The 26,807-nt window shown below is 42.1% G+C and overlaps 1 protein-coding gene across 1 annotated transcript in view; it reads right to left on the bottom strand.

Annotated features, from left to right (window-relative positions):
• jph3b (junctophilin 3b) overlaps nt 1–26,807 on the bottom strand; it is a 49,358-nt gene that overhangs the window by 7,123 nt on the left and 15,428 nt on the right. The window contains exons 2-5 of the mRNA XM_029434173.1: nt 25,663–26,149; nt 22,902–23,267; nt 9,298–9,422; nt 6,766–7,760 (exon numbers count right to left, since the gene is read on the bottom strand). Of these exons, the coding sequence (XP_029290033.1) occupies nt 6,766–7,760; nt 9,298–9,422; nt 22,902–23,267; nt 25,663–26,149 (1,973 nt within the window). The remainder of the gene's footprint in view (nt 1–6,765; nt 7,761–9,297; nt 9,423–22,901; nt 23,268–25,662; nt 26,150–26,807) is intronic.

Raw genomic sequence — 26,807 nt, 5'->3', positions numbered from 1 at the left:
CAGAATACATGCCCCCGGTTAAAGCTCTGGGTTGTTAACAATATGTTGCATATGTATGCAAACATGGGTTGAACCCCACCACAGTTCAACTAAAACAGACTAAATGTTGGCGAGTGAAAGCGCCCTTAGGTGGCCAGATCCATGAGTTAAAATTAATGTTAATGTCGAAGCTCTGTGTCTGCTGAATGTGTAATTAGACATCTCTTTGCCAACATATCAAATTGTTGTGGAGTTCATTTGCCCCCAGGAGACTAAAAACAAGTCTGTCCTGGCTGTTCGTGCTCAACACAGTACAGAGACAGAAACATTGCTACTTTTGATACACATGCTTCACTTGATATAATGAAACAGAGATTTCAGAGGCTCTATGCCACAGTTTTAAATAGACCCTTTTTACAGCAGACATTTTGACTTGCCAAAGCAGGGAAAGTGAAATGAATAAGATTAATGACGGCTGCATTCCAGGGCTGTGGTATTTTGCATGCTCACTCATTGACATGGCTTGGTAGAACACTTAATGAAATGGAGCCATCGTTAATATGATTATTTACACCTGTGCTTTTCCTGCTTTGACAGAACACGATGTCCGCTGTGAAAAAGGGCTTAAGTATTGTCCGTGTGTCCGTGTGGCAGAGAAATGGTGTGTGCTTTCTCAGCGGACGCTCTTCTGCTGATGCCTTGTGGGATCATGGATGCTCCAAAGCTCCATTCTAGGACCACTGTTGTTCAGACTTTAAATTAAATCATATATAGATATCTGACAATTCTGCAGGATTGGGCAGTGCAGTCCAGATCTTGGACGAGACACAGATTCGCTACACAACACTACTCTTTTGGGTCACAAACTTTCCTATAACTGATCAAAGAAAGATGTTTTAATACATAGAGCACAGGGTCAGACAAAAGTTGTGCATTGACTTAAAATCTTTGAAGCCATGCTTTTTGATCCTCATCTGAATTTTGACGCTCACATATAAAATAACACAGAGCACTAACTTTTATCATCTTAGGAAATACTGCAAAAGTACAGCCACATGTCTCCCACGCAGATACCAACGGACCTATGGGTGATGATGGCCTACTGGTCTGGTGGTACACCTTCCAAACACAACACCAGATGGTTGTGAGTTCAATAACCCTGAGTTGCTCCAGGGGGACTGTCCCTGTAGTTAGTTCACTGTAAGTTGCTCTGGATAAGAGCGTCTGCTAAATGACCTGTAATGTAATATAACCTATGCTTTTATCACTAGCAGGCTTGACTATAAAGCTTTCTTTTGTGGCACACCTAAGAAAGCTTTACATAAAATGCAGACCTGCTAAAATGCAGCAGCATGTGTGCTGACTAGAGTCAGCAGGAAAGGACATGATGTATAGAAACACCTGTTTAAAGTCTCTATGGTAATAGCTTCTTCTTTAGATTCTGATCTTGGTTTCAAATCCCTCATTGGAGTAGAGACAGATGACATGTAAAAACACGCTTTTAAGATGTTTCCCTGCTAAATCTGCATCTTCATCCAGCACTATCCTTTCAGTTGTTTCATGATCTACCACTAAGACCAAGAGAAGAATGTTTAAGTGTCTATCTGGAGCTGATGGCATCACACTCGGTTGACATTTCCAAGCTAAATAGTATTATCTATTAACCCGTTCTATCATTTTATTTTTTTTATTTTTTTCTACTTTTAAAATCTCTTTGTCATCATGTTACTTTTTGTTATTGAGGGCTCGACCGTCTGGGGACACATCTTACCAAGGTGTTGTTCCTGTAAATATGAGCCTTTGGGATGCACAGAGGTTCCTTTCTGTGCATCCCATGATGACAACTGGTTGATGTCTTTGAGTGGACACAGAGGAGCAGTGCTATATTGGTAAATACTTTCATACTGGCTACACTAGAAGAGTAAGCATCTTTTCATCATTTGCACTTGTATTGGAATCTTTAAAAGCCAAATATCAATGAAGTTCGATCGATTGTTAAAAAGAGGTCCACACGTGTGTGTGTCAGAGCAGCCCCAGTGTTCCCATGGTGTTTGCAGCGTTCCCTGTGTGTTTATCGGAGTGTGATAGTATCAGTGTATCCTGTGAACCTGTCTTACACAAATCTCACTTGCTTCTCTGCAGCTGCAAACACACACACACACACACACACACACACACACACACACACACACACACACACACACACACACACACCCCACCTCCACCCACCCATCCCCCCCCCCCAGCCACCCTGTCACTGACACACACCCAGCGATTGGCCATCGTTGAAGCAAGGCATAAGCTGTTCCCTAGCAACAGAGCGCTGGTTAACCAATAGGGGGCCTTCTGTGAGGAAGGGGCTTGTTTGCCAATCTCCTGTTACTAAGGTGCAGAGAGGACCGCTGGGGTTCTCTCTCTGCCTGTATATCTGAGAGTGTGTGTGTGTGTGTGTGTTTTAGGCTTCATGTCTTCATGTATAAAGGTACCAGCAGCAGCAGCAGCAACTACAAACTGCTAATTAACCGGCTTTATTCACTATGCTAGAGTCCTTGTACTGCTGCACACAAATTTGGATTAAAGTGAGACAGTTGTGTGAGGAGTGTAGAAGAGTATTTAACAGTTTACACAGGAGTAAAGTGTGAAATGTGAGAGGGAGAGAGAAAGAGAAAGAGAGAGAGAGAGCTTGTATATATAATGTGCTCAGTGCATGTTTGTATCGTACGATGTGTGGTTTTCACTTGCAGCTGATTTTCCTTTTGGTTTCATTAGCTAATGCTGCGACTACATTATCATCCAGGATTAGCGTGGTTGGGGCCGTCCACTAGCCTGAGTCAGTACGTAGCCAAAGAAATTATATTAAAACGGCGTAATCCCCCTGCTTGCTCATAGTACAAAAAAAAATCTTTCTTTATTTCACAAGGTTAAACCTTGTGCCTCTCCCCCTGGATTATCTTAATATGTGGGATAACATTGTGTTATGTCACTGGGGATGGAATGTATCCTCATGACAGTGGACGACAAATCCTTTTAGTTAAATCAATGTGTGGCAGTGACATGACAGATATGACAAATGCACCATACAGCCGCTGCCCAGGGTGATATTAAGGCCAAACAGAGCCATGGTTCAAATTACAGAAAATTTAAATCTGATATAATCAAAATTTTGTATAATGTCAATGGATAAAATAACTACATGTAAAGTTAAATGGGTTGTTCATAGTGATGAACATTCAGATAATTCTTAACTCTACTGTATTATAAACAGTTCCTCCCAGTTCTAGCGCTCATTGTTATAGCCATGAACAAATTACTGAAGAAAGTAACTACAAAGAGACACAAACAACCACAAAGAGACACAAAACAACTACAAAGAGACACAAAACAACTACAAAGAGACACACAAAAACTACAAAGAGACACAAACAACCACAAAGAGACACAAAACAACTACAAAGAGACACACAAAAAATACAAAGAGACACAAAACAACCACAAAGAGACACAAAACAACTACAAAGAAACACAAAACAACTACAAAGAGACACACAAAAACTACAAAGATACACAAAACAACCACAAAGAGACACAAAACAACTACAAAGAGACACACAAAAACTACAAAGAGACACAAAACAACCACACAGAGACACAAAACAACTATAAAGAGACACACAATAACCACAAAGAGACACAAAACAACCAGAAAGAGACACAAAACAACTACAAAGAGGCACACTATGACCACAAAGAGGCACACATTGACTACAAAGAGACACAAAACAACTATAAAAAGAGGCTAAACAATTATAAAGTCTGTGTGTGTTCCTCCTGTGAGAAGTGGTGGGGCCTTTTGTCTATGCCCCGGGGCCAGCTGTCTTATAATCAGCCCGTGGTTATTGTCTGCAACTTCAATGTTTTAGTTCAATCTCAGCACTCACAGCAGTGTTGTATCCAGCAGCTGTTTTCAGCTAAAGAAAGCTCTGATTAACTCACTTTGATCTACCTGCCCAGGACCAAACATCATACAGCCAAAGCTGGTGAATAGCTGGTGAACACAGTGCAGCATTTAGCTGCTAAAGAGCTGGTGGTGGAGTTAAAGGAAGTGTGAAAATGTACTTCAAATTAATGCTATGGTGCTCTGTGTCTTTTTACTAAATTGAAATTGTTTGCAATTTAGTGAGCAATTTTAACTTTATATGGTAATATTGTCAATACTGTGTTTTCAGCCTATTTTGCCACTCGTGGCCCAACAATCGATTCATGCAAGTTTAAGGAAATCTAATGTACACACTATAGCAAAGAATATGCACTGGTCTATCTATAACATTTGTGTGTGTACCGTACCTTTGGTTTTGGGTTGTTATTTATGGTTTGCAGAGATTAGAAATCATATAGCTACTTTACACAATATTATCTAGAGCAACAGTTTGGTGAAGGCTCTTTCCTGTGTCACTATGACAGTGCCCCTGAGCAGAAAGCCAGGCACATAAAGAAATGGTTTTCTTTGTTTAAGCCGGCCTTTATATCAGTTATTATAATCATTTACCCAACAGGTTAATTTTTGGAAATTTGCTGATGCGGAAACATTACACCTGTAATCACCAGGAGCAGTGTTTATGTTCTTAGATGTTCAATAAGACCTAAGTAGGTATCAATTTATCAGATTTCATCAAGAATTTATATTATACTTTACCATCCAAATTAAAAACCTTATTTCAAAATATTATAGAAAACTTTGATTTTATGGAAGCAAAAAAAGGCCTTAAAGATTTGAGATTTGAGTCTTGAGTTAACTCAATACCAAATTGTGAAGTTTTATCCCTACCGAAGACCCTTGGAGCCAGTGGAAGCTGAAACATTATCACATGTTAAGTTGATATGGCTAACTAGTTAGCAAACAAGTACATCCAGCACATAAGGAGCAACATAAGCATTCATTTAGAGTCATGTGTGTGTGTCCCTAATGAATATAAGGACAATATTCAGTCTCCTTTGGGTTCTATTTTGGTCTTCACCAACTCCTAAGTGTATTTTTAGAATTTTTTTGCCGAAAACAGCTGCCTGCTGCAGCCGAAAACAACACTAATAAGAGCTGTGAGAGTGAGTCAAAGCAGTAAAGTTACTGGGCAGGAAAATCTAAAGCAGGTTTTCTACATTTTAGGGGAAGTTAGATTTAGGATTTTTTAATGCCACTCAGAAGGAAATTTAAGACCAACTGTGCAATAATCAAATTGAAGAAAAATAAACAACATTTAATACTTTCCAAATAGGTTTGGGACAATTACATAAAACCCATGTCGTCGCTAGCTAGCATCTGCTCTGAGCATCCCGCTCGCAAACAGTGCTGTGAGTAGTTGGGTACTGTGTGACGGTAATGTGAATAGGACATTTGGTAAATTATTTTAAAGAGATTTCTTTTTAATTGTAATGTCAGCATATTTTTTTTAGATCAAATCCTATTTCCTGTGTTTTAGCATTTTAAGAATTTTGAAAGATTGATTTATGACATTTTAATACCAATTATTTTAATTTTAGATTAATTTATTCAATGCCTTTTAAATATTTTTGATCAGCAGGAACCTTGTGAACAATGAGATGAAAGAAAACAGAACTGCACTTGATATTTCTCTGTAAACTCATCACTACAAGCAACCCTATCACTCATAAGTTGTCATGTGATCTGATATGTATATACAAATATTGACTATAGCTGCTTTAATGTTGAAATTCAAGCATTAAAGTTTTAACATTTTACTTATCTATGTTTATTTCTGTGGTTTAATTTCTTCTCTTTGAAATGTCCAGAAGGTAATTTCAAGTTCTGCAATAAAAAAATAGATTTTCAGTATGTTGTCTCAAGGTTAGGAAATCTGATTGAAAAATTATTACTGTTCAAAAAACTATACACAAGTTGCAGATTTAATTAGAGTAAAATTAAATTAAATTTCTAACATTAAAGTTCAAATCAAGACCAAAATAAAAGTGGCACAAATTGGATTGGCTAAATTCAGAACATGATAAATATTCTTCAACATGTGGATTGCCACAGACAAGAAATTGAGCCGGAATCGATCAGACATACAGTCAATCACATGATACAGAGAAGTTGAGATGAGTGACTGGAAACTCCCTGCAGTTATATATTTTGTCTTGTCTGCATTTGTGAACACCCTCAAAGAGAAAAGGTTTTTGAAATTGTACATCTTAAAACTACCTTCTGGAAATTTCACTTAAACTCAGACGCATGGTTTTCAAAGGAAAATATTTGAATGTTATACATTCAGTTGTATTTAGACTTCAACATTAAGGATTCAGTAGTTTTTACTTTTCATAGCATGTGTAATTTAAATTATTATGGCATCTCTTTGCTTCTACATATTAACATAAAAGTTCATAAAGTGAGTTTATTGTTATTCTAAAGTTGACATGTGCTACATTAGATGATGTTAACAGTAAGGGTGCTGCATATACTACATAGTCTAAATACTATATATTTAAAATCAAAAATCAAAATACAATATTGATTGACTTCATGAACGGCAAAACAGGCACTACTGCAGATGTGATAAACTAATAATAGACTAATGTTGTGTTTTTCTCCTACATTTCAACTCGAACTACCTTGTAACTAGAAGGCTTTTCAGCCAGTGCAAGGTCGTGTTGAGGATATCAACGGCTTTGTGAAACACAAAATCTTGTGCACTTTCAATCTCATCTTTCAGAGGTGGCTAAGTGTTGTATTTACGTGTACCAGAGTCGTGTTAGCGTGCTCAGTACGAGTCTTACCGAGTTGCCTTTCCTCTGCGTGAGGCTGTGGTCGTGCTGCTCCCGTGTGATGGGGGAGGACTTCAGAGGGGGGGAGAGGGTTAGGTCCCGACGTACAGGCCGTGAATCCATATTTTCCCCCGGTCTGTCCAGCTTGTGCACTGAGTCTTTACCCCCTTCCCTCCCCTCTTTTCCTTCCCTTCCCTCCTTCCCTTCACGGTTCTTATGCCTCTGTCGTTGTACGGTGTGCGAGCGCCCCTCTCCGTGAGCATGACTATGCCCTTGCCTCTCCTCCACGTGCCCATGGGGCTTGTGGGTAGTGGAGTCTCTGGGCTGTAAAGGCTTCATCTCCATCTCATAATTGCTCATTTTCTCCTCATCCTGTTCTAGCAGCCGGCCTCCCCGACCGTGCATGCCCCTGTGCCCCGATGTCCAAGAGGCAGACGAGGACGACTCCGTCCACCTGTCCCCTCTGGCCTGTCTGTGATTGGATGACCCATGCTCCCGGGACTTGTGATTGGAGGAGCTGTGTTTGTGTCCGTTGGTCCGGCTCCCACCTCGTCCGCTGAGCCCAGCTCCTCCTTTTGACAAAATCCCCCTTTTCGTGTCCTCGCTCCAGCTGTTGGCCGGTGGGTACTCCCCCTTCCCTCCTCCTCTTCCACCTTCACCTCCCCCACTTCCCCCCTCCACCGACACCTGGATCTCCGTCTGCCCTCCTCCGCCTTTCTCACCCCTTTCTCCTCCGTCTTTCCCCTTCTCCCCGTGGTCCACGGCGCTCTGCCGGTGGAAGCGAGCACTTTTGCTTCGCTGGGACGGCCTCGCGGGGGGAGGCGGGGTGTGTGGTGGGGAGGAAGAAGGGGGGCTGAGGTCAGGGGTGGCGGCGTCGTTAGAGGGGTCGTCAGAGCCCGCACTCTTCACGTAGAGATCGGGGCTGTCAGCTGTGCCCGCGCTACTCGACAACCCCTCTCCCTCCACTTCGCTGGACACCTGATGTTTGGGACGCTGCACCTCCATGCCTGCAGAAGACAGATGACATCATAAAGATGACAGACATTTTGTGAGGTGTTGATGTGGGGAAACTATATAGCTGTCTCCATTCTTATTGAAATTACACCGCCTTACTACTTTAAACTTGTTTAAATTATAGCACAAAAAGTATCAGCACAGCCAACATGCGTATTATCTCAGAACATGTCAGGCCGGAGATATACTCGCTTTTAACTACGCGTTTGTGTAGACAACAGAATTGTTCACATACTTATACATGCGTGTTACTGGAGGATGCCACTAAAAGGGCACAATAGAACATCCGGATTTTTAATACATTTGCTTGGCCAGCTCAGGCGTCTAATGACTTGTGGACAAAACACGCTCTGCAACGTCCCTACTACGTTTGTCCAACATATCCCCACGTGCACGGACGTAACAGTCGTTTTGTTTCTATTTATTTTTTTAGGTTTCTGGGTTGCCTTCTAAAAGGGTACTGATCTGTCGCCAGCTTTTTTGACAAGCATATTGTCACATCATCACGTGGTGTAATTGGGGTGATTATCTTGTCTTTTAGCCATTGTTGTCGCTGCTGGTGGGGTCTACTGACCCCTGACCTGTCACATCACCACACTGCCCCTACCGTTTATGTGCATTTTGCATCTTGCACACGTGTGGCATTTATTTATATTCATATGGCTTAAGGGACTGTTCGAAAATTATTAGGGTGCAAAGGAGGGGGTTGAATCCTTTTTTTTTGTTTATGTATAACACTATTATTATTATTTTTCTTTGGACCCCCACCCTCGACATACACGCAATTCTTGGCAAACATAACAAAACGATAAATATGTCCATCAAATCAATCAAACATGCTTGATGGCCTGGCCTGTTGAAGACAATTACTCCAGATGTTAAATATAAAAAGCCATCTTTGTGATCGTCTTTGGAAGAGTGAATCTGGGATGAGAAAAAAGTTGAAGGACCCTCCCCTGCTTTTCCAAAATAATTAAAACTCCCTTCTCTGACCCCCTCTTCCCCTCTAAAAAATGTTGTACGGCCCCTTATTTTTTTATCTGCGAACAAATGCAAAAAATAGCGCAGGGTACACGATGATGTCCAGGATGTACTTATCAACACAAACATGTTGCAAAATGTCAGCACTGATACTTGTCATAGATGTCCTCACAATAGCAACAGACAGCCGCTGAGAGCAGAATAGATGGCAACAGAACAATCACTGTCATCTCAGGTATCTGTGTGAGTGTACAGTACGTGTCATAAAGTGTGTGTGTGTGTATGTGCGCTGACTAATGCATGTTCTTGTGGGTTGGCTATCTGCAGTGCTGTACAGGTGTGAGTGACAGAGGCAGAAACGCAAAGCTGGAGGGTGGTTTTCACTGACCTTTACCACCATCCCACACACATGTGTATGTGTTTTGTTCGTTCACGCATGTGTGGGTGGGGTACACGTGTTGTTGCATATATGTCTGCTTGGCTGGTTGTGTGGATTATGGACACGTGTGGCATATGAGTAAATATGTATGTTGTGATTTTGTTGCCCACCATTTCCTGGGTGCTGGAAGGAAGGGGAGAACTGCTTGGCAGTGACCCTCGCCATGCGACTCTCCTCCTGGGCTTTCTGAGCTGCTCCTACCGCTGCCTCTGCTTTACCCTGCGCATGAGCCGTCCTGACACACAGAAGATAGGGAACAGAATGTGAACAATAAATAAGTAAACTTTAACTTTATACATTCAGAATCATTGGCAATGGGGTTCTAAACAAATTCATTTTAGAAAAAAGTACAGCATGGTTGGAAGGAGATAAGGAATTGTAGCTGAATAGAACAGAACATAATAGAAAAGCATTGTCCAAAAATACTGTAGGTAAATACAAACCCACAGTAACCTTTGGAACAATAAAAGTGCCAACAGTGCACAACAGTAGTTATGTATTTCACTGATGTATGGGCTAGTTATGTTTAACCCATGGTTTATTCAATACACACAAGACTCTCCCAACCAGTTCACCGCCATTAACTTTGTATTGGATACTGCTGTTTGTTTCCTTGCAATATGGACATAACCCTTAAAAAACTTAAAGTTCAGGTTAAGGTAGGAATCTGTTTGTTGATCTTGATCTTGATCTTGATGACTTAAAAACCAGTTGGTAACCTTAATTGTACAACTCACAACCAATTAACCTGACAGGGTGGACATGGTTTAGACTAGTATCCGCACACTAAGTTAGCTAAAGACAACGTTTTGTTTTTTTCTCTGTTTCACCCCGACATTTTTATCCACTGACCATGAGAACAGTTAGTGTGTATGGTGTGGCTCACAGGGAAATAACAGAGCTTCAACCAGAATGTCTGGACCACTTCTCACCACATAATGCAGAGTTTTGTTGTTTCAGTGCAGTTGGAAAACTTTATGAAAACAACCTGAAAACACTTTTTGCTCACACATCATTTTTACATACATACTGTGTTTTCAGAACTAGCTCGCTTGGTGTGGCTGTCGATGATTTCTTGTAAAAAAAAAAGTGAGTTTCTTTGCCCAATCCAGTGACGTATCAGTCCCACCAACATCATTTTCAGTTGACATAGACGCTGCAGTAGTGGTTGCTTGGAGCTGTTAACTTTTTTAAACACTGATTAAAGGAATCTAGATAGTTAGGAGGAGGATGTTCCTAGATCTGAGTGATCGCTTGTCTCTCCAAATAGCTGTCAACGAGCATGCTCGAGAATGTAAATATGTTTAAATAATTTTAGCTATACGCTGTTTGTACAATTTTATTTTGTATTTTACTACAGTTTGCAAGCCTTAGTAACACTAAGGGCATTTTGTCCTGTGATTAAGGAAACTTAAAGTGGCAATAGACAAGTCTTTGGCGTTCACTTATCATTATGACGTAAATGTTAATTGCACAATATAATGGCTATAAAATAATGACACCATCAGCGTTTGGATTGGTTCCCTATAAGCCTCGCTTTCACTATGCAATTCTGTCTGCCACTGGGTACGATCTCCCAGGAACATTAAGGCTCCATTTAAGTCATAAAGGAAGAGCGTCAATCATTGCGCAATCCAAGCAGGAAAACGGTAGCAATTTAATTTCCCCCGGTAGCTATCCCCAGTTACCAAAGAGTATCAATGTCAGTTGTTTGCAGTTACTATCAACAGTCCTGGAAATGGCGGAAGGTGGAACACCCAAAGTAACTGTGTTGTTGGTAGTTGCTGGGCTCAGAGGAAAACTGAAAGCAATCCAGTTGTTTTTGCAACATTGGCGTCAACAATAATACCACTTGGAAACGCTAAGGGGGAGAAAGTTGTTGTTGCCATTTAAAATAATACATCGACATACAATCACATCACGTTGTAGCCCATATAAATCTTCTATTCTCCGGTATCATTATGAAAAAGACATGAGGCATACACCCCTTAATTCATATCCGAGTTATTTGTTCTATTGTGTGTTGTTATGGCTGACGAATCTCATTATAAAAGACACCTGAGCCAGAGGGTGAGGAACACACACACACAGACACCATGAAGAGTATACACATGTGATACCTCACACAGTAGCTATGGGAGAACAATTATTACAGAGCATATTTGCTTGAATATGTGTTTACTATCACAAAATAATTCATCTCACCGCCTCTGCCTGTCGGGCTTTTCACATCTCCGTCATCTCTCTAACTACTCCTTTTCATATCTCCCTCGCTCTCTCTTTTATTTCTTCCCATTTTCCTTTCTGCCTCTTCCTAATGGCTCCTTCCTTTTCTTTAACACAATCCCCCTTTCATCTGCCACTTGCCACACCCGCTCTCTCTCTCTCTCTCTTTCTGTCTCTGCTTATATCAAATAGATATTTTCTCACAATTGTAACCCTCTTCTCACCTTGGTGTCTCTCTTTCCATTTGCCTATCTTTCTCTGCCTTTTGAAGGGCTTTCGACTCGTGTAAAATAACCTCTATCCCCCCTCCCTATACTCTCTCTGGGCAGAAACAGTCTTGATGCAGTGTTGCATGTCGATGGCTATTGATTTTTTCCTCTCTGCCTCTCTGTTTCTCTTTGCCCCTCTCTGCACTCTCTGCCAGCGCTGCTCTGCCAGGCCCACAGTATACTCAACACCACCATGTGTGAGTGCATGCCTGTTGGTTGTGGGGGAGGTGAGGTGAGATATAAGGAGAGAGAATAAGACTTAATGTTTCACATGACATAATCACGTGTAGAAATGTTGACATAAGTCTTGTTTAAGGTTTAAATGTCAAGAGTAAACTGCTTCCATCTCTCTCTGTCACTCTCTCTCTCTCTCTATGTCCCTCTCTCTCTCTCTATCTGTCCCTCTCTCTCTCTCTCTCTGTCCCTCTCTCTCTCACTCTATCTGTCCCTCTCTCTCTCTCTCTGTCCCTCTCTCTCTGTGTCCCTCTCTCTCTGTCCCTCTCTCTCTCTCTGTCCCTCTCTCTCTGTGTCCCTCTCTCTCTGTGTCCCTCTCTCTCTCTGTCCCTCTCTCTCTCATCCCTTCCTCCAATATTTCCTGTCCCACTCCCGTCTTCCCCGGGAACAACCTGTTTCAGGATGAATCAACTGCCTGAAGAGGAAAGAGATGCCGGGGGCTTGATGATACAACACAACATCCTGTCCAAAAGAAAAAAGCTGCAGAAGATAGAAAGGAAAGAGAGATGAGGTGAGGTGATGAGGAGGGAGGGAGGAGAGTGTGTGATGAAGGAGAGGTACAGAGGGTGGGAATGGAGAATGGCATGGGGAAAGACTGAATAGGATGAAAGAAGATGGACTGACAGGTTACGTATTCAACATCAATGAATCATTGCCAGATTAATTGTAAAACAGCGTAATTACAGCAGTGCCCAAAAGATTGACAACCTCTACATCTCGACATTAAAGTAGAAGGAGAAGGGGCAAGGGGTCTATGACAAATATGGTTTTACTATCATTTTAAAAATCATAAGAAAAGGCTGCCCATTGTCTCCACTCTGGATTCATAAAGGGCTGTTTAGAGGCATTATGTTTACCATGTTCGACATCTCTGCATGACATTTCATGTCCCCAAACTCCATCCCCTCACTGTGGCCATCCCGTCGCATCCCCACTTCCGCATTACGTCATCACAACAAACAGCACGTGAATCTGTCCAATCTCCTCCCTCAGTCCTCCCAACCGATCACAAAACAACAACGCCATCTAAAACTGGCCCTGCTCAACACCCGTTCACTCAACAATAAAACCCTCATTCTAAATGAATTCATCACCGACCACAACCAGGACTTCCTCTGTCTCACTGAAACCTGGCACAAACCCATAGACTATTTTTCACTCAACCAGACCACACCCACCGGATTCACATACATCGATAAACCTCGTCTTGAAGGGCGGGGAGGTGGTGTTGCTGCAGTCTACAGAAAGGACATAAAAATAACCACCATTTCCATTCCTGCCGCTCCTTCATTTGAACACCTCGCCTTTAAACTCTCTGGCTCCACTCCCCTGGTCACTGCCATTATTTACTGCCCCCCCAAGCCAAACTCCTCCTTTCTATCTAACCTCTCTGACTTTCTGACCCAGATTTGTGCAATTTCACCCTCTGTTCTCCTCCTGGGGATTTCAATATCCACGTCGACAACAACTGCAAACCTGCCATAGACTTTCTGGAACTGCTCCATTGCTTCAACTTCACCCAACACATCAACTTCCCCACCCACAGCCGTGGTCACATCCTGGATCTAGTCTGCTCAACTGGTCTGACAATTCGCCAACTCTCCAGCCTCAACCTCAACATCTCCGATCATCTGGCAATCACCATGGACATCGACATCCCAATCCCCACCCACAAAGAAAAACGGAATATAAGCTTCAGAAATATCAAATCTCTCTCCTCCACCGCTCTCTCCGATGCCATTTCCAGTACACTGTCCGCCTCCCCTTCCCTGCTGTCTGGTAATCCCACAGAACTGGTCCATTATTACAACAACACACTCTCTTTCTGTCTTGATTAACTGGCTCCCATCAAAACGAAAACTGTCACATTCACTCACTCAACTCCCTGGTATACTCCTGAACTCCACACAATGAAATCCCGAAAACGTCAACTTGAAAGACTACACACTACTACACTATACCGCCAAGCATACACAGATTAGCTACAAGAATACAAAACTGCCCTCAACACAGCCCGGTCCTCTTACTACTCTCAACTCATACACTCCGGCTCCTCCAACCACAAGGCTCTCTTCTCCACCATCAACAAACTTCTGAAACCAAGCGACACCACCTCCATATCCTTCACAACTGACAAGTGCAATTCTTTCCTTTAATTTTTTCAATCAAAAATAGACACCATCTACAGCAACATGACCACCTCCCCTGCCCTCCCGACCTCCGACCACGCTCTCCCCCCTTCTAACACTCAGACCCTATCTCAGTTCTCCCCTGTGTCCCCCATGGACCTATCCAACATCATGATCTGCATGAAAACTTCCACCTGCACTTTGGATCCCATTCCCTCCAATCTCGTCAAGAACTGTCTCTCAGCAATTTCTCCACTCATCACTCTCATCATCAACTCCTCTCTCAGCTCTGGTTCATTCCCCCCTTCACTTAAACTGGCTGCTGTCACCCCCATCCTTAAAAAACCTGGACTCAACCCCGACATCATGAGTAATTTACGGCCCATTTCCAACCTCCCCTTTCTCTTAAAAATACTTGAATGCGTAGTCTCAACGCAACTCAAAACCCATCTCAACTCCAACGATCTGTTTGAACCATTCGAATCCGGCTTCCGCTCACAACACAGCACAGAAACAGCGCTCCTGAAAGTCACCAGTGACCTCCTCCTCTCCTCCGACTCTGGACACCTCACCATTCTCATCCCCCTCGACCTCACTACAGCTTTTGACACCATCCACCACACCACCCTGCTCTCCCATCTCGAAAAATCCCTAAACATCACCGGCACTGCTCTCTCCTGGTTGAAATCATACCTCACAAACCGGCAACAGTTCATCAACATCAACAACTGCACCTCCTCCCCTGCTCCCCTGTTCCAAGGCGTCCCCCAGGGTTCGGTGCTTGGTTCTCTCCTCTTCATCCTCTACCTCCTCCCCCTCGGTCACATCATACTCCGCCATGGCCTCCATTTCTATTGCTACGCCGACGACATCCAGCTTTACATCTCAACAAAATCCATCACCACTGCAACCCTCTCCACTCTGACCAACTGTCTTACTGAAATAAAATCCTGATTGCGAAACAATTTTCTAAAACTCAACTGTGATAAATTTGACATGCTCACTATCAGTCCCAAGTCCCTCAGCAAAAACAACAATAACTTCTCCCTTACCATTGACAACTCCACTCTGTCTCCCTCCCCACACATCCGGAACCTTGGAGTAATTTTCGACAGCATCCTCAACTTCACGAACCACATTAATCAGATCACCAAAACTGCCTTTTTTCATCTAAAAAACTTGTCTCCGCCCATCACTTTCCTTCCCTGCTGCCGAAACCCTCATCCACGGCTTCATCTCATCCAGACTCGACTACTACAACAGCCTCTTCTACGGCACACCATCCAAACTCATCAAAAAACTCCAACACATCCAAAACTCACTCCCCAAACACATCTGTGACTGTACCGATCTCACCATGTTCAAATCCCAAATCAAAACTCACCTCTTCAGATCTGCTTTTAATATGTAATTACTTCTATGCATCTTTAATGTTGATGTCCTGTTTTTCTTAATGTAATCTTTAATGTTATATGTACATCTTTGCGTCTTTGAGTACCTTTTAAAGCGCTCTATAAATAACATTTATTATTATTATTATTATTATTATTATTATTATTATTATTATTATTATTATTATTATTATTATTATTATTATTATTATTATAATTCTTTCAAAAGCTTAAAATATTACAATCCAGACCAAAGTGGTGGACCTACCAGCAGACTGACATTACCAAGTGAGGCTAAAATAACCAAATATGTTCTGGTTCAAGCTTCTCAAAAGTGATTTGATTCTTTTCTCTATTTTATGCAACTGTAATTTAAAGATTTTTGGATATTGGACTGTTGGTGAGACATTACAGAAATTAAGGAGTGGCATTGTTCATGTATTGCAGAGGTAAAGCTTGGAAATTATACTATAATTGTTCAGTATAATAAATAAAAATGTAATAAGAAACCAGTTTGGATGCTTACTTTAGAAACACTGTTTTGACAGGCAATGAAAGGTTATATTTATCCTTTATTGTTCATTTTCAAACAGTATGAAAGGAAAAACCTTTACTGAAAAGTTATAACTAATGAGTTGCGTATCTTTATCTCTTGGGTGGAATTGCTGGAGTGTAAACTTTTCCCAACAAATACAGATCAGGACAAAACCACATTCTCTGAACTTTAATGTTGTAGCATCTTGGCTCTGACACAATGAGTGGTCCACATGGGGACTTTTCTAATGTAACCTGTAGTCCCACAAAATAAGAGCTATTGGGCAGCTAATTTAGCTAATGATTTGACCATTGACTTAGTAATGCTAGGTTACTATTGTAGATAGAAACTTAGCCACACATGCTAACACTTCCAGCATCAAAGAAGATCTTGCTTTTATTTTGCTCAGGGAATTAATTTAGCGAACGGTCAATTATACTATAGTATTGCGTACACTTTGACAAAGGTATATTAATGTTTAAAATGCTACATGTAGCACCTTTAAGAGGACAGTGAATGGGCAAAGTTACCAAGACCAAAATGACGAGGGAGATAAAGGAGGACAGCAAAGAAGAGGAGAACCAAAGCAAACGGTAGATGGAAGAGATACACACAGAGGAAGACAAACACAGGCACACTGAGGTGAGGGGAGGTGAGGGGAGCGACAGGGAGAGAAAGTCTAATCCAGGACTCTGCTAAGCTCCTCCATCATCTCTGTCATTACTGTGAACCAGCGGATGAGGGTGATTCATACCTGACTATCTAACAGAGTTTTCCGGTGTGTATCACCGCTAAGTGATGTACGTGTGTGCGTGTGAGAGTGTGGCTTTAGGCATGCTGAGGAAATGAGGTCACAGGATTGCAGTGAATGGCTCCATCCACAAAGCAAATTGAGTCACTGGTTTGTTTATCTGGTACCAACTAATCACAGGTAGTCACATAAGTTACATCAGCACATGTGACAGCAGTGATCAGAGCATATGAGCCTAGTATCATACAAATACAGGATTTACTGTAACATCAGGCAGCTGACACAATTCCTAGCAGCTCCGGGATCTTGTTCTGGAGCCGAACCTGACCTTTGACCTCTCTGCCTCCTGACATTCATTGACATTAGGAAGTTAGATAAACTTTCATAAACAGCCTATGAACATGTTTAGAAACACTAAAGAGATGCATCATCCTTAAGACAGACTTATTTCATTTAGCTCCAAGAGTATCTGAAGCAAATACCCTGTGACTGTGTTTCACCTCTCAGGGTTTCTCCTGGTGTTCCACAAGGAAATACCCTGCTGTTCTGTTCTGGGACACTGAGAGAGGGAGAAGGAGAGGATGTCCTGTCCTGGGCTATGCTGCTGTCGAAATCTGGGTTAGACATTTCTGTGTGTGTGTGTGTGTGTGTGTGCATGAGTGTACTAAAAAGACAGAGTTGGTTTAAAGACCAGGCGACAACTGTACTGCACATGGAGTTTGGATCAGGAGTGTCAAGTTGGATTTCTGCAATTATCCGAGCAAACCACCAACCTGCATCACTTAGAGAATCAGCACTTTCATGCTGCGTCTGTTTCAAATACCTCATCTCAGACATCGAAAAACATGTTATAGTTTTTTAATTTAGTATAAATTTAGATTTTTGACCATTTCTAAACGTAGATTTCAGCTGTTTTTAGGGAGACAAAATAATAGAAAGATTGTGTGAGTGTAGGCACAGGCTGTTGTCATACACTGTTCGCAGTTATACCTTCTAAAAGTAATGATATATAATTCATATGTAACCCAAATACATGTGAGCCAGGACGGGTGATGAAGTAAAAACACAGGACTTTCACCCAGGAGAACGCTGTTCGTGTCCCGTGTTTGTTATGTGACTTCTGCACTTAAGGAATGGCATATTTTAACCCAAACCACAATCTATTCTTAAACCTAACCAAGTAGTTTTGTTGCCTAAACTTCACCAAGTATTTTAAATGTGCTTATCTTCATCATGAATATATTTTTCATAAACCTAAGTACTGTTGCCTAAACAGGTTCTACACTGCCGGGGCTTGTGCAGGTGCACTGATCGCTCGTGTTGCTGCACATTCGGAGGAGCACGCTCGAAAAATGATAAAATAAGTTCTGGTAAAATATCATACAGGTGAACAGGTAAATGTTGAACAGGTAAAGCACTTTGCTGACTTTTTCCCATTTTCCCATCATTTTTCGGTCAACATTTTTTCTTTGAGATGGATCGCCATGGCTTTGGTAAAGACATTTGTGTTCCTTTCAAGATAAACTGTAATAATATCTCTTAACTTTCCCCTTGTGCCATTATCAGGTTAAACATGTAATTTTAATGTCTGCAAAACTAATGACATTCCCATTACCCTGCTGTAATTTGTGTTTAGTGATAGTTGGCAAATGTTAGTATTTAGTGCTATCACACGAAATGAAGATGGAGACTGCCCATTGTTCCGACGGCTCATTATTCCGAAACCCCAATTGTTAAAAAAATTCCCATTTGTCAGACAACCGATATTTATTTATTTTTGGACTATTGGGGTTTCGGAATAATGACAATATCAAGATGTGTGAAAGCTCCTCAGCGGTGCTTTGTCTCACAGAGCTGCTAGCTAGAATATCATGCCCTCCACTCATGAAATAGGTTCATTCAAGTACTTTTTGTATTGAGATCAGGGTTTATTTGCTTTAGGCATGCAGAAAATGGCACTCTACTTTAAACAAGGACACTCTGTCCCTCCCTAAAAATAATTTAAGCCATAACCTCTTGTGCATAAACTCCTGCCCTGCAGATATCCAAGCACAAGCTGAAGTTTACATGACTGTATCTTCGCACCTTTCTTTTCCTAGTGTCTTAACCCGGCCAGATCAACCTGTGGGTCCAAATTACAACTCATAGGATTCAGTCAAACATTGTTTAACTCCACAGAACTTTTGAACTTAAATGGTTTTCAAGGAAAAACATCAGGATAATATCAGGGGACAGAGTAAAGCAAAGATGGATAAACTTCTCCCAGACAGACGAGCAATTATTGTTGAAACATCGAGAGACAGCCACTGGAACGAATACAGACACCAAGAGAGAGGCAGAGAGACAGGTGTAAACCAGCAGATTGACAAAGTAAGCAAACAGTTTGACAGGCAAAGACAACTGACAGCGAGGAAAACCTATTTTGTCCCAGATTACATTTGTTTTTGATATATCACAAATGTGTTTCAGTCCACGGAAATCAATGTAGAGAGGAGGTTGGGGTTGATGAATGGTTCAAACAAACACCGGACTTTCACCCAGGAGACCGCTGTTAACGTGAAATCATAAATCAACATTGACTTGTAAAATTTTACATCCATAACTTACATGAAGTAACAAGCAAACTTATTTTTAAGCAAAACCATGATATCTTTTCTAAACCCAAGTATCTATCCAAGTATCTAACCAAGTAAAAAAAACACCCTTCCCTTGAAATGTAATTTGGAATGCAGTTAAGTCTGGAGCCGGGCCCAGAGGGAGGGCCCGACAGCGAGCGCCTGGTGGCCGGGTTTGCCACGGAGCCTGGTCAGGCACAGCCCGAAGAAGCTACGTGGCCTATGCCCCAAACTGCAGTTCGGAGTATTCGGCTTTCTTGGAGACCCTGAATGGAGCCCTGCAGGGGGCTCCAGTAGGGGACTCCGTAGTCTTGCTGGGGGACTTCAACGCACACGTGGGAAACGATGGAGACACCTGGAGAGGCGTGATTGGGAGGAAGGGCCTTCCTGATCTAAACCCGAACGGTCGTTTGTTGTTGGACTTCTGTGCTAGTCATGGAATGGCCATAACAAACACCATGTTCGAACATAAGGATGCTCATAAGTGTACATGGTACCAGAGCACCCTAGACCAAAGGTCAATGATCGATTGATGTGATCGTATCATCTGATCTGTGGTCCGCATGTTTTGGACACTCAGGTGAAGAGAGGGGCGGAGCTGTCGACTGATCACCATCTGGTGGTGAGTTGGATCAAGGGGTGGGGGAAGACTCTGGACAGACCTGGTAAACCCAAACGGGTAGTGCGGGTGAACTGGGAACGTCTGGAGGAAGACCCTGTCCGGAAGATCTTCAACTCACACCTCCGGCGGAGGAAGTTGGGGGCATTGAACCTGAGTGGGCGATGTTCAAAACCTCTATTGCTGAAGCTGCGGTGAGGAGCTGTGGTCTCAAGGTCTTAGGTGCCTCAAGGGGCGGTAACCCTCGAAGGGAAGAGGGGAAGAGGGGTTGGGGTTCCTTACTGGAGCCCCCGCGACCCGACCCCGGATAAGCCGTAGACGATGGATGGATGGATGGATGGATGGATGTGACAACGTTTTGGTCCATATCACCGTAATGTAAGACAACCCAGTGACTGATGTGGACTTTAATTTGTCTACATTTCTTTCTTTCTGACTGTGCATGACTTATTAAAAGTGTGGGTGAGTTAGGTGAGCAGCTGTAGCAAGCTGTGGTCAAACTGCCCTCAGCCAAAGAATGTCAACAGGACTAATAGGATTGCATCTTTTATAGATTCAACGTATTTATTGTCTTGCATGTGTGTGTGTGTGTGTGTGTGTGTGTGTGTGTGTGTGTGTGTGTGTGTGTGTGTGTGTGTATGTGCGTGTGTGTGTGTGTGGTGTGTGTGTGTGTGGTGTGTGTGCGCGTGTGTGTGTGTGCCTCTAGTTCCGCCTCTCTGCTCTCTCTAAGGCTGCCTGCCATAATGCGGAAATCTCTCTCACTCTCTCTTACTTTTTCCGTTTCACTTTCATATTGTTTTTTCTCTCTAACTACCACTTTTACATTGTTTTCATCTCTACCTTTTCAATCTCAAGTCATTTCTGTCACACTCTTGTGTCCACTCTATACCAGTAACAAGCTTGTCCATCTAAGTCTTGAAACTTCTCTTGAACAGATGCAAACACAAGGATATATACTGTACATATACTGTGTACATACATGTGAATTACAGTTATTGACCATGATGTCAGTGTGTTACGTTATTGATCTGTTACTACTAGTCACACAGTAACCCTGACCCCTTTTCATTGAGTTTGTGAATGAGGCTGCTTTCACTCTGCAGCCATGTATCTTCTCATATCTTTCCTTTGCAGGACAGGACACCTGTTGTACAACATAACTCAAAATGTGTGCTAGCACTGTAAGGCTAGGTGTCTTCGTTACAGGATCTGCTTCTTTTCCATTGTTGAGTGTTCAAACACAAGTCACATACTGCAGGTTGCATACAGTAGGAACTTATATTGTAGCAAATGTCCTCACAGTTCAGGTTTGAAATGTGTGCTGCGTTAGCACACTTTCAGCAAATTAAAAGAATCACAAAAAACCCAAATGGAGGAAAAAGTCAGATATCATTTCCCGAGCCAAAATGGAATACATACTTAATAAATGACTTTTTGCCATTTTATTATGAGTCATATTCAAAACTTTAGTTTTGCAAGTCAGAGGATATTCCAAGTAATCTTCCAAGCACTCATTCAACCGAGCCAATCTTTCACTTTCCCCACCTACATTTATCATGCCAGAGTAATAAACCAATGAATTCATAAGCATGGTTCTCTAACATTATGGCCAGCACCATTTGTTAAAATGCATCATATTAAGTCACATTTCTAATTTTTTAATCACTCAAGGCTGTTGCTATAATGTCAGGGAAATACTGCTTAAATACCAATACAGCCAATGGGGAACTAAAATAGACATTTTACTTGTGACCTTCTGTATTACTTTTCAGAACTGGCTCAGGCAAACCATCTTTTAGTGGATATAAATGTGGAATGTGAAGCTAGCTGCCAAATTGCTTGCTCAGATTGTATCCCTGGATTAAACTCATTATCCAAATGTGCACCTTGACACTTGTTAAATGTTCTTATCCAAACCTTGCCGTACAACCCCAATCTCCAAATGACGTCTAAAAAAAGAAACTTTCACAGCAAGAACTGCCACAGAAGTACTGTATCCATGGCCCTATAACCTGGTTCCTTGAAACAACAAGGTCTGGGACCAAAGTGGGTCATAGGCCTACTTGTGATGGGTCCCCACATGACAAGAGTATCGATGTGTATCCATGACTACAGGTCCCAGGACAGCTAATTACTTTAGATTCTGAGCTGAAAAACTAAAATTGTTGCTTTATATTCCTGTCCAAAAGTTTCTAGCTGCTGTACAGAAGGTCAGAGCACGTCCATTAACATCATAACCCCAACTGTGCTCATTGTTTCAGTTCAATGAGCAGAGTTATAATGAGAGCAGGCTCTCATTTCCATTCAGCAGAGCAGCTTCATCAGAACCTTAACAGTTCCTGATGGTCACGCGTCGCATGCCGTTTCACTTATCATAACCTCCTTAACTCTACTTTCATTTTAACCTTAATCCTGATCCTAATCTGTCATTGATCTCAATATGAATGTGGGGCCATTCACCAGTGTACATGTAGAGCCAATTCCCCCAATGATTCAGACACATCGATCCATCAGTAGGGGGTGGACACTGGTACAATACAAAGACAGAGAGATAAGATAGAAACAGAGAGTGAGATGGAAGTTGAGGAATAGAAATTAGAGGTAGAATTTAAAAATCTCTTTGCTACTTTTAATCATTTTGTCACCCTCAAGTGCACTTCACTATGTATATCAATAAGTGACGGTCTTACCATTGGAACAACTGCAACATTCAGAGCTTATTCTAATTGTCTTCAGTTCAGTTGTACATTCAGTTTGTTGCTAGGTCTATGTGAATATAGCTTATAATGTTAAGGGCTCAGCAGCCATTTTTTTTATACATTAGCCATGACCTTACCAGCCTATACAAACCACCTCTAAGCTGGGTGGCCTTTTACTTCAACCTGAAGAATGGAGGGAAAAGACAGACGCACAAACTCATCCACAAACCACCATAAAGCCACTACCTGGACATGGCAATCTCAGCCTTCTGCCGGGCGATGTCGGCTGCTTTCTGTGCTCCCTCCACGGCTCGGTCCACCTTCTCTCTGATCTTACTGGCCCGGAGAGGGATCAGATTCTTCCTTTTGCCGCTCACCAGGATGTTCTGTTTGTACTTCCCTTCCTCTTTTGTGCCATCAGGAAAAGTGGTGCAGCCATAGCCGTGGCGTTTGTTGCTAAGCCACTCCCCCTCGTACTGCAGCCCGTCTGACCGCCGACTCACACCGAACCCTGTCCGCTTGTCGTTCTTCCACTCCCCGCAGTAGGTCTCTGTTGCTGTGGCGTCCACATCGTCTTCTGCAACAGCCAACTCTGCGTCTGCATCTCCGAGACTGGAAAGGCGAAAGGTTGCATTGGTTTGGCTGGGGATCTCTTTAATCAATCATCCTACATATAACTTTGAGGAGAACAAAAGAGGTTTATTTGGAAGGTAAGCTCGAGAGCTCTACCATAATGTTACATAAACGAGCCTTGTACGTCAATAGCAATGTCTGTTTATAAAGTACAAAGTGGATCCAGAAAGTGGTTAGCTTACCATAGCATACAAACTGGACGCAGGGGGGAAAACAGCTAGCCTGACAATCTAATATGTTATATTTTGTTTGTTACAAAAGTAAAGAGGAGCATTTGAGATTTTAAGGAGAGATACGTGTGGAGCTATTTCTTGATGAACTAGTTCATCCATCTGCTCAGCACTTCTGTGCAGCGTCACCACCTGCAGCATGGGTTAGCTGGCAACCTCACTGAGACAACAGGACTCCCGGTAGTTTCCTCCTGTTTACAGTCTGTATGCTAAGCTAGACTAACAATGTCCTCACTCAAGTCTACATACTTATCATACAGACATTGATATCATTCGTCACTTGGAAAGAAAGAAGATCAGAGCATCTCGAATAATGTTGAACTATTCCTAATAATTTTAGATTTATTGATTGATTCTTCAAATCAAAGAATCCCAATTTTTTTTTCAGGACGTCTTATGAAGAATGGGAGAGATTCACAGACGTTTTTCCCCATTCCCTTGTCACTGTCTTTACCTATAATACCAATTCTTGGTATAAAACTCCCCAATGGTCATTCACTTTACTGTCCATCTGAAGTTGGTTGGGAATAATAAGTGTCTTCACATAGGATTGTTTACATCTTTCCTCCTCTGGCCAATGGGTACCTCCCTTTACCATGTTTTCACTGGTCTATATCGCTCTATAATGTGTTGAAATGATAAGAATATCTAACACATCAGTAAATGATCTATTAATTGCCTCATTATATAAAAATGATGTATTTGATCTTGCATTCATACATGAGCCCTCAGAGGCTTTTCGTTTGTACATGTTTACAGTAGTAGAATGGGGAAAAAAACCTAGAAGGTTCTGTACTTATCAGCTTTGCCAATAATTAATCAGACCTGATAAGCTGCTGTCAGCAACTTTGCCAACAAAAGGGTAAAGGCTGCTGACTCTTGCCGTTGAGTAATTGGTGCCTTTAAAAATAAACCACCTCAATCCAGCGTACCTGGAATTTTACATTAAGTCTTTCCATTAGTACCCAATTGATTCACCACATTCAGGGTCAAAGACACTACTGTATACACAATGAATGAAACAGGCTTTCATTTTTTATTTGTAATTCAGAGTGCCCAGCAGCATGTCCGCTCTATGACTTACTGGTGTGTCCAATATGACTGATCAGAAAATGTTAAAAGAACAACAGCAGAGCAGAGAGATGAAGATAACAGGCTTATTACTGGATAAGACAATGTAAACTTTGTATCAGGTCAGCTGACCAGTAAACTGACCTTTTGACCCATAGGCCAATTTGGATTGTATGCCAATCCATTTTAAAGACACTTAAATAGGACAGGTGCGTTTTGTTGCCTTGTGTCCTTCAAATGAAGGACAGTTTGTTTTTCAACTACGTCCTACGTTATCCCTTCCTGTCCAATCACTCCACCCTTCTCCCCATTTTCATTCATTTCATTACCTCATGTCAGAGTTGATATGACACACTTCTCTCCAAACTCTCCAATTATTTAACTGTTGTTTGTTTTTGTGGGACTTTCTATTTTACAAAGGAGAGTTGTTGGAGTGCAGAGTCAGCCAGTAGAGTATGAAGAGTTTAATGTTACCATGAAATGGCATTGAAACTGCTTTGACATGTTTCTGCGTGAAACAGGATACTAGGGGGCTTGAGGAAGATTTGCACGGCCCCTAAATTAGATTAATGCAGAGTGAAAGATGAACCAGGAATCGTTTTTGACGATACAGATATAATGTGTAAAAAAGTGATTTTGTGTATTGATATTAGATAATTCTGCAAAAACCTGGATTAGGTTTAATGCCAGAAAAAATGTAACTCTTGCTTTCTACGTAAAATTTTCAAATTGTTTTCGGAAGGATCATAGTTACAGCTAGTAAAAAGGCAGACATTAGTTGTGGGTTTGTTATAGGACGGAAACTTTAGTCTCCTGCATCAAAGTCAGACTCAAAATACTTGGCATTGAATGTTGACATTCAGTTGATGTAAATTGTGAGGTGTGGAATATATTAATGTAATTCCGAGGGTACTGGATTGCAATATAAAATCAAGCCTTTCATTGTGTCTTTGTCACTTTTTTCTAGACCTTCAGTTTGAAGACAGCCTCACTAACTAGTATACCATACCCCTACCTGACCTGAGGTAGCGCTTGCCCACCACACCCCTTCCATCACCTACTTCTGTTTTTACCTGATAGTAGAGTTGATATCAGATGCAGCAGAGGACACAGTACTCATCCCTGCCTCACTCCTGAATGAGCTTTGTTTAGACCTCTGGGAGGCCAGGGAGCTCCTGGACTCAGACTTCCTCAGCTTGAGCCCGGAAAGGATGGACCTCCGGAACAGCCCGCCTTTTCTTTTCCCCTTCAGCAGTTCTGCCTCGCTGTGTGCCGTCAGCACAAAACCTCCACGGGACACAGCGGGGCTGCTGCCGCTGCTGCCTGTACTGCACATGGAGACGCTGGTGGTCAAAGTGCCAGGAACAGAAGGAGGACCAGGAACCACTGCCCCAGTCCGGTCCAGCAGAGCTGTACCATTGCTGTGCTCCGAACCGGAGCGGAGAGAGTTTATGGAAGTACGGAGCGGAGAGCGGATGACTGCCGCCATACCGTATGGGACACTCTGGCGAACTCCGTAGCCATGCCGCATTCCGCCAACCCACTGGCCTTGAAATGTTCCTAAAAAAAGAGAAGAAAGGTTACGGATATCAATTCTACATACATATTCTGTAGTAGCCTAGATCTGATTATTTAAAATGTTAAAGTTGGTGCTGCACACACAAGATGACTTGAATCATTGATGAATCATATTAGAGTGCAGATGTTCTTTGAAACAGGTCACAAATTCCCATTAAATTACTGGTATAACCTTTCAGGCACCGCCAGTGATTCACTATTCACACATGCACTACATTTAGGAATATTTCCATCTTGCGCATTTTCACGCCATGTCTATGCCAGAATAAACTGGCAAGGGACATTCCAGCAGACAGCGATAACGCAACACTTATGGACGACAACCGCCATGAAACTCTCCAGAAGAAGAAGATGGAGCGAGGCCGGATGTTGGTGTACGCAGCAGAAGGATTGCAGGTTGAGGAGCTGTTTTTGTCCAGAGCCCATGTTCTTAAAATATATTTAATATTCAACAAGTTTCCAAGGGACAAGTCAAATCAAAGCAATGTCGTGAACGCTGTCCTTCTTTCGTCTGAAGGACGTAACCCTTTATGTGCTTGTCCCTGCAATGTTACTGCTTTCATTCACAACACAGCCGTCCAGCCTTTCCCTTAAATCTTTGTTTTATAGGGTGGTGGCCTAGTGGCCTAGTGGTCTAATG

Source organism: Cottoperca gobio, chromosome 6 (assembly GCF_900634415.1).
Source record: "Cottoperca gobio chromosome 6, fCotGob3.1, whole genome shotgun sequence".
Classification (NCBI taxonomy): Eukaryota; Metazoa; Chordata; class Actinopteri; order Perciformes; family Bovichtidae; genus Cottoperca; species Cottoperca gobio.
Note: the sequence above shows the minus strand (reverse complement) of the source record. Positions and strands in the feature narration are given on the sequence as shown.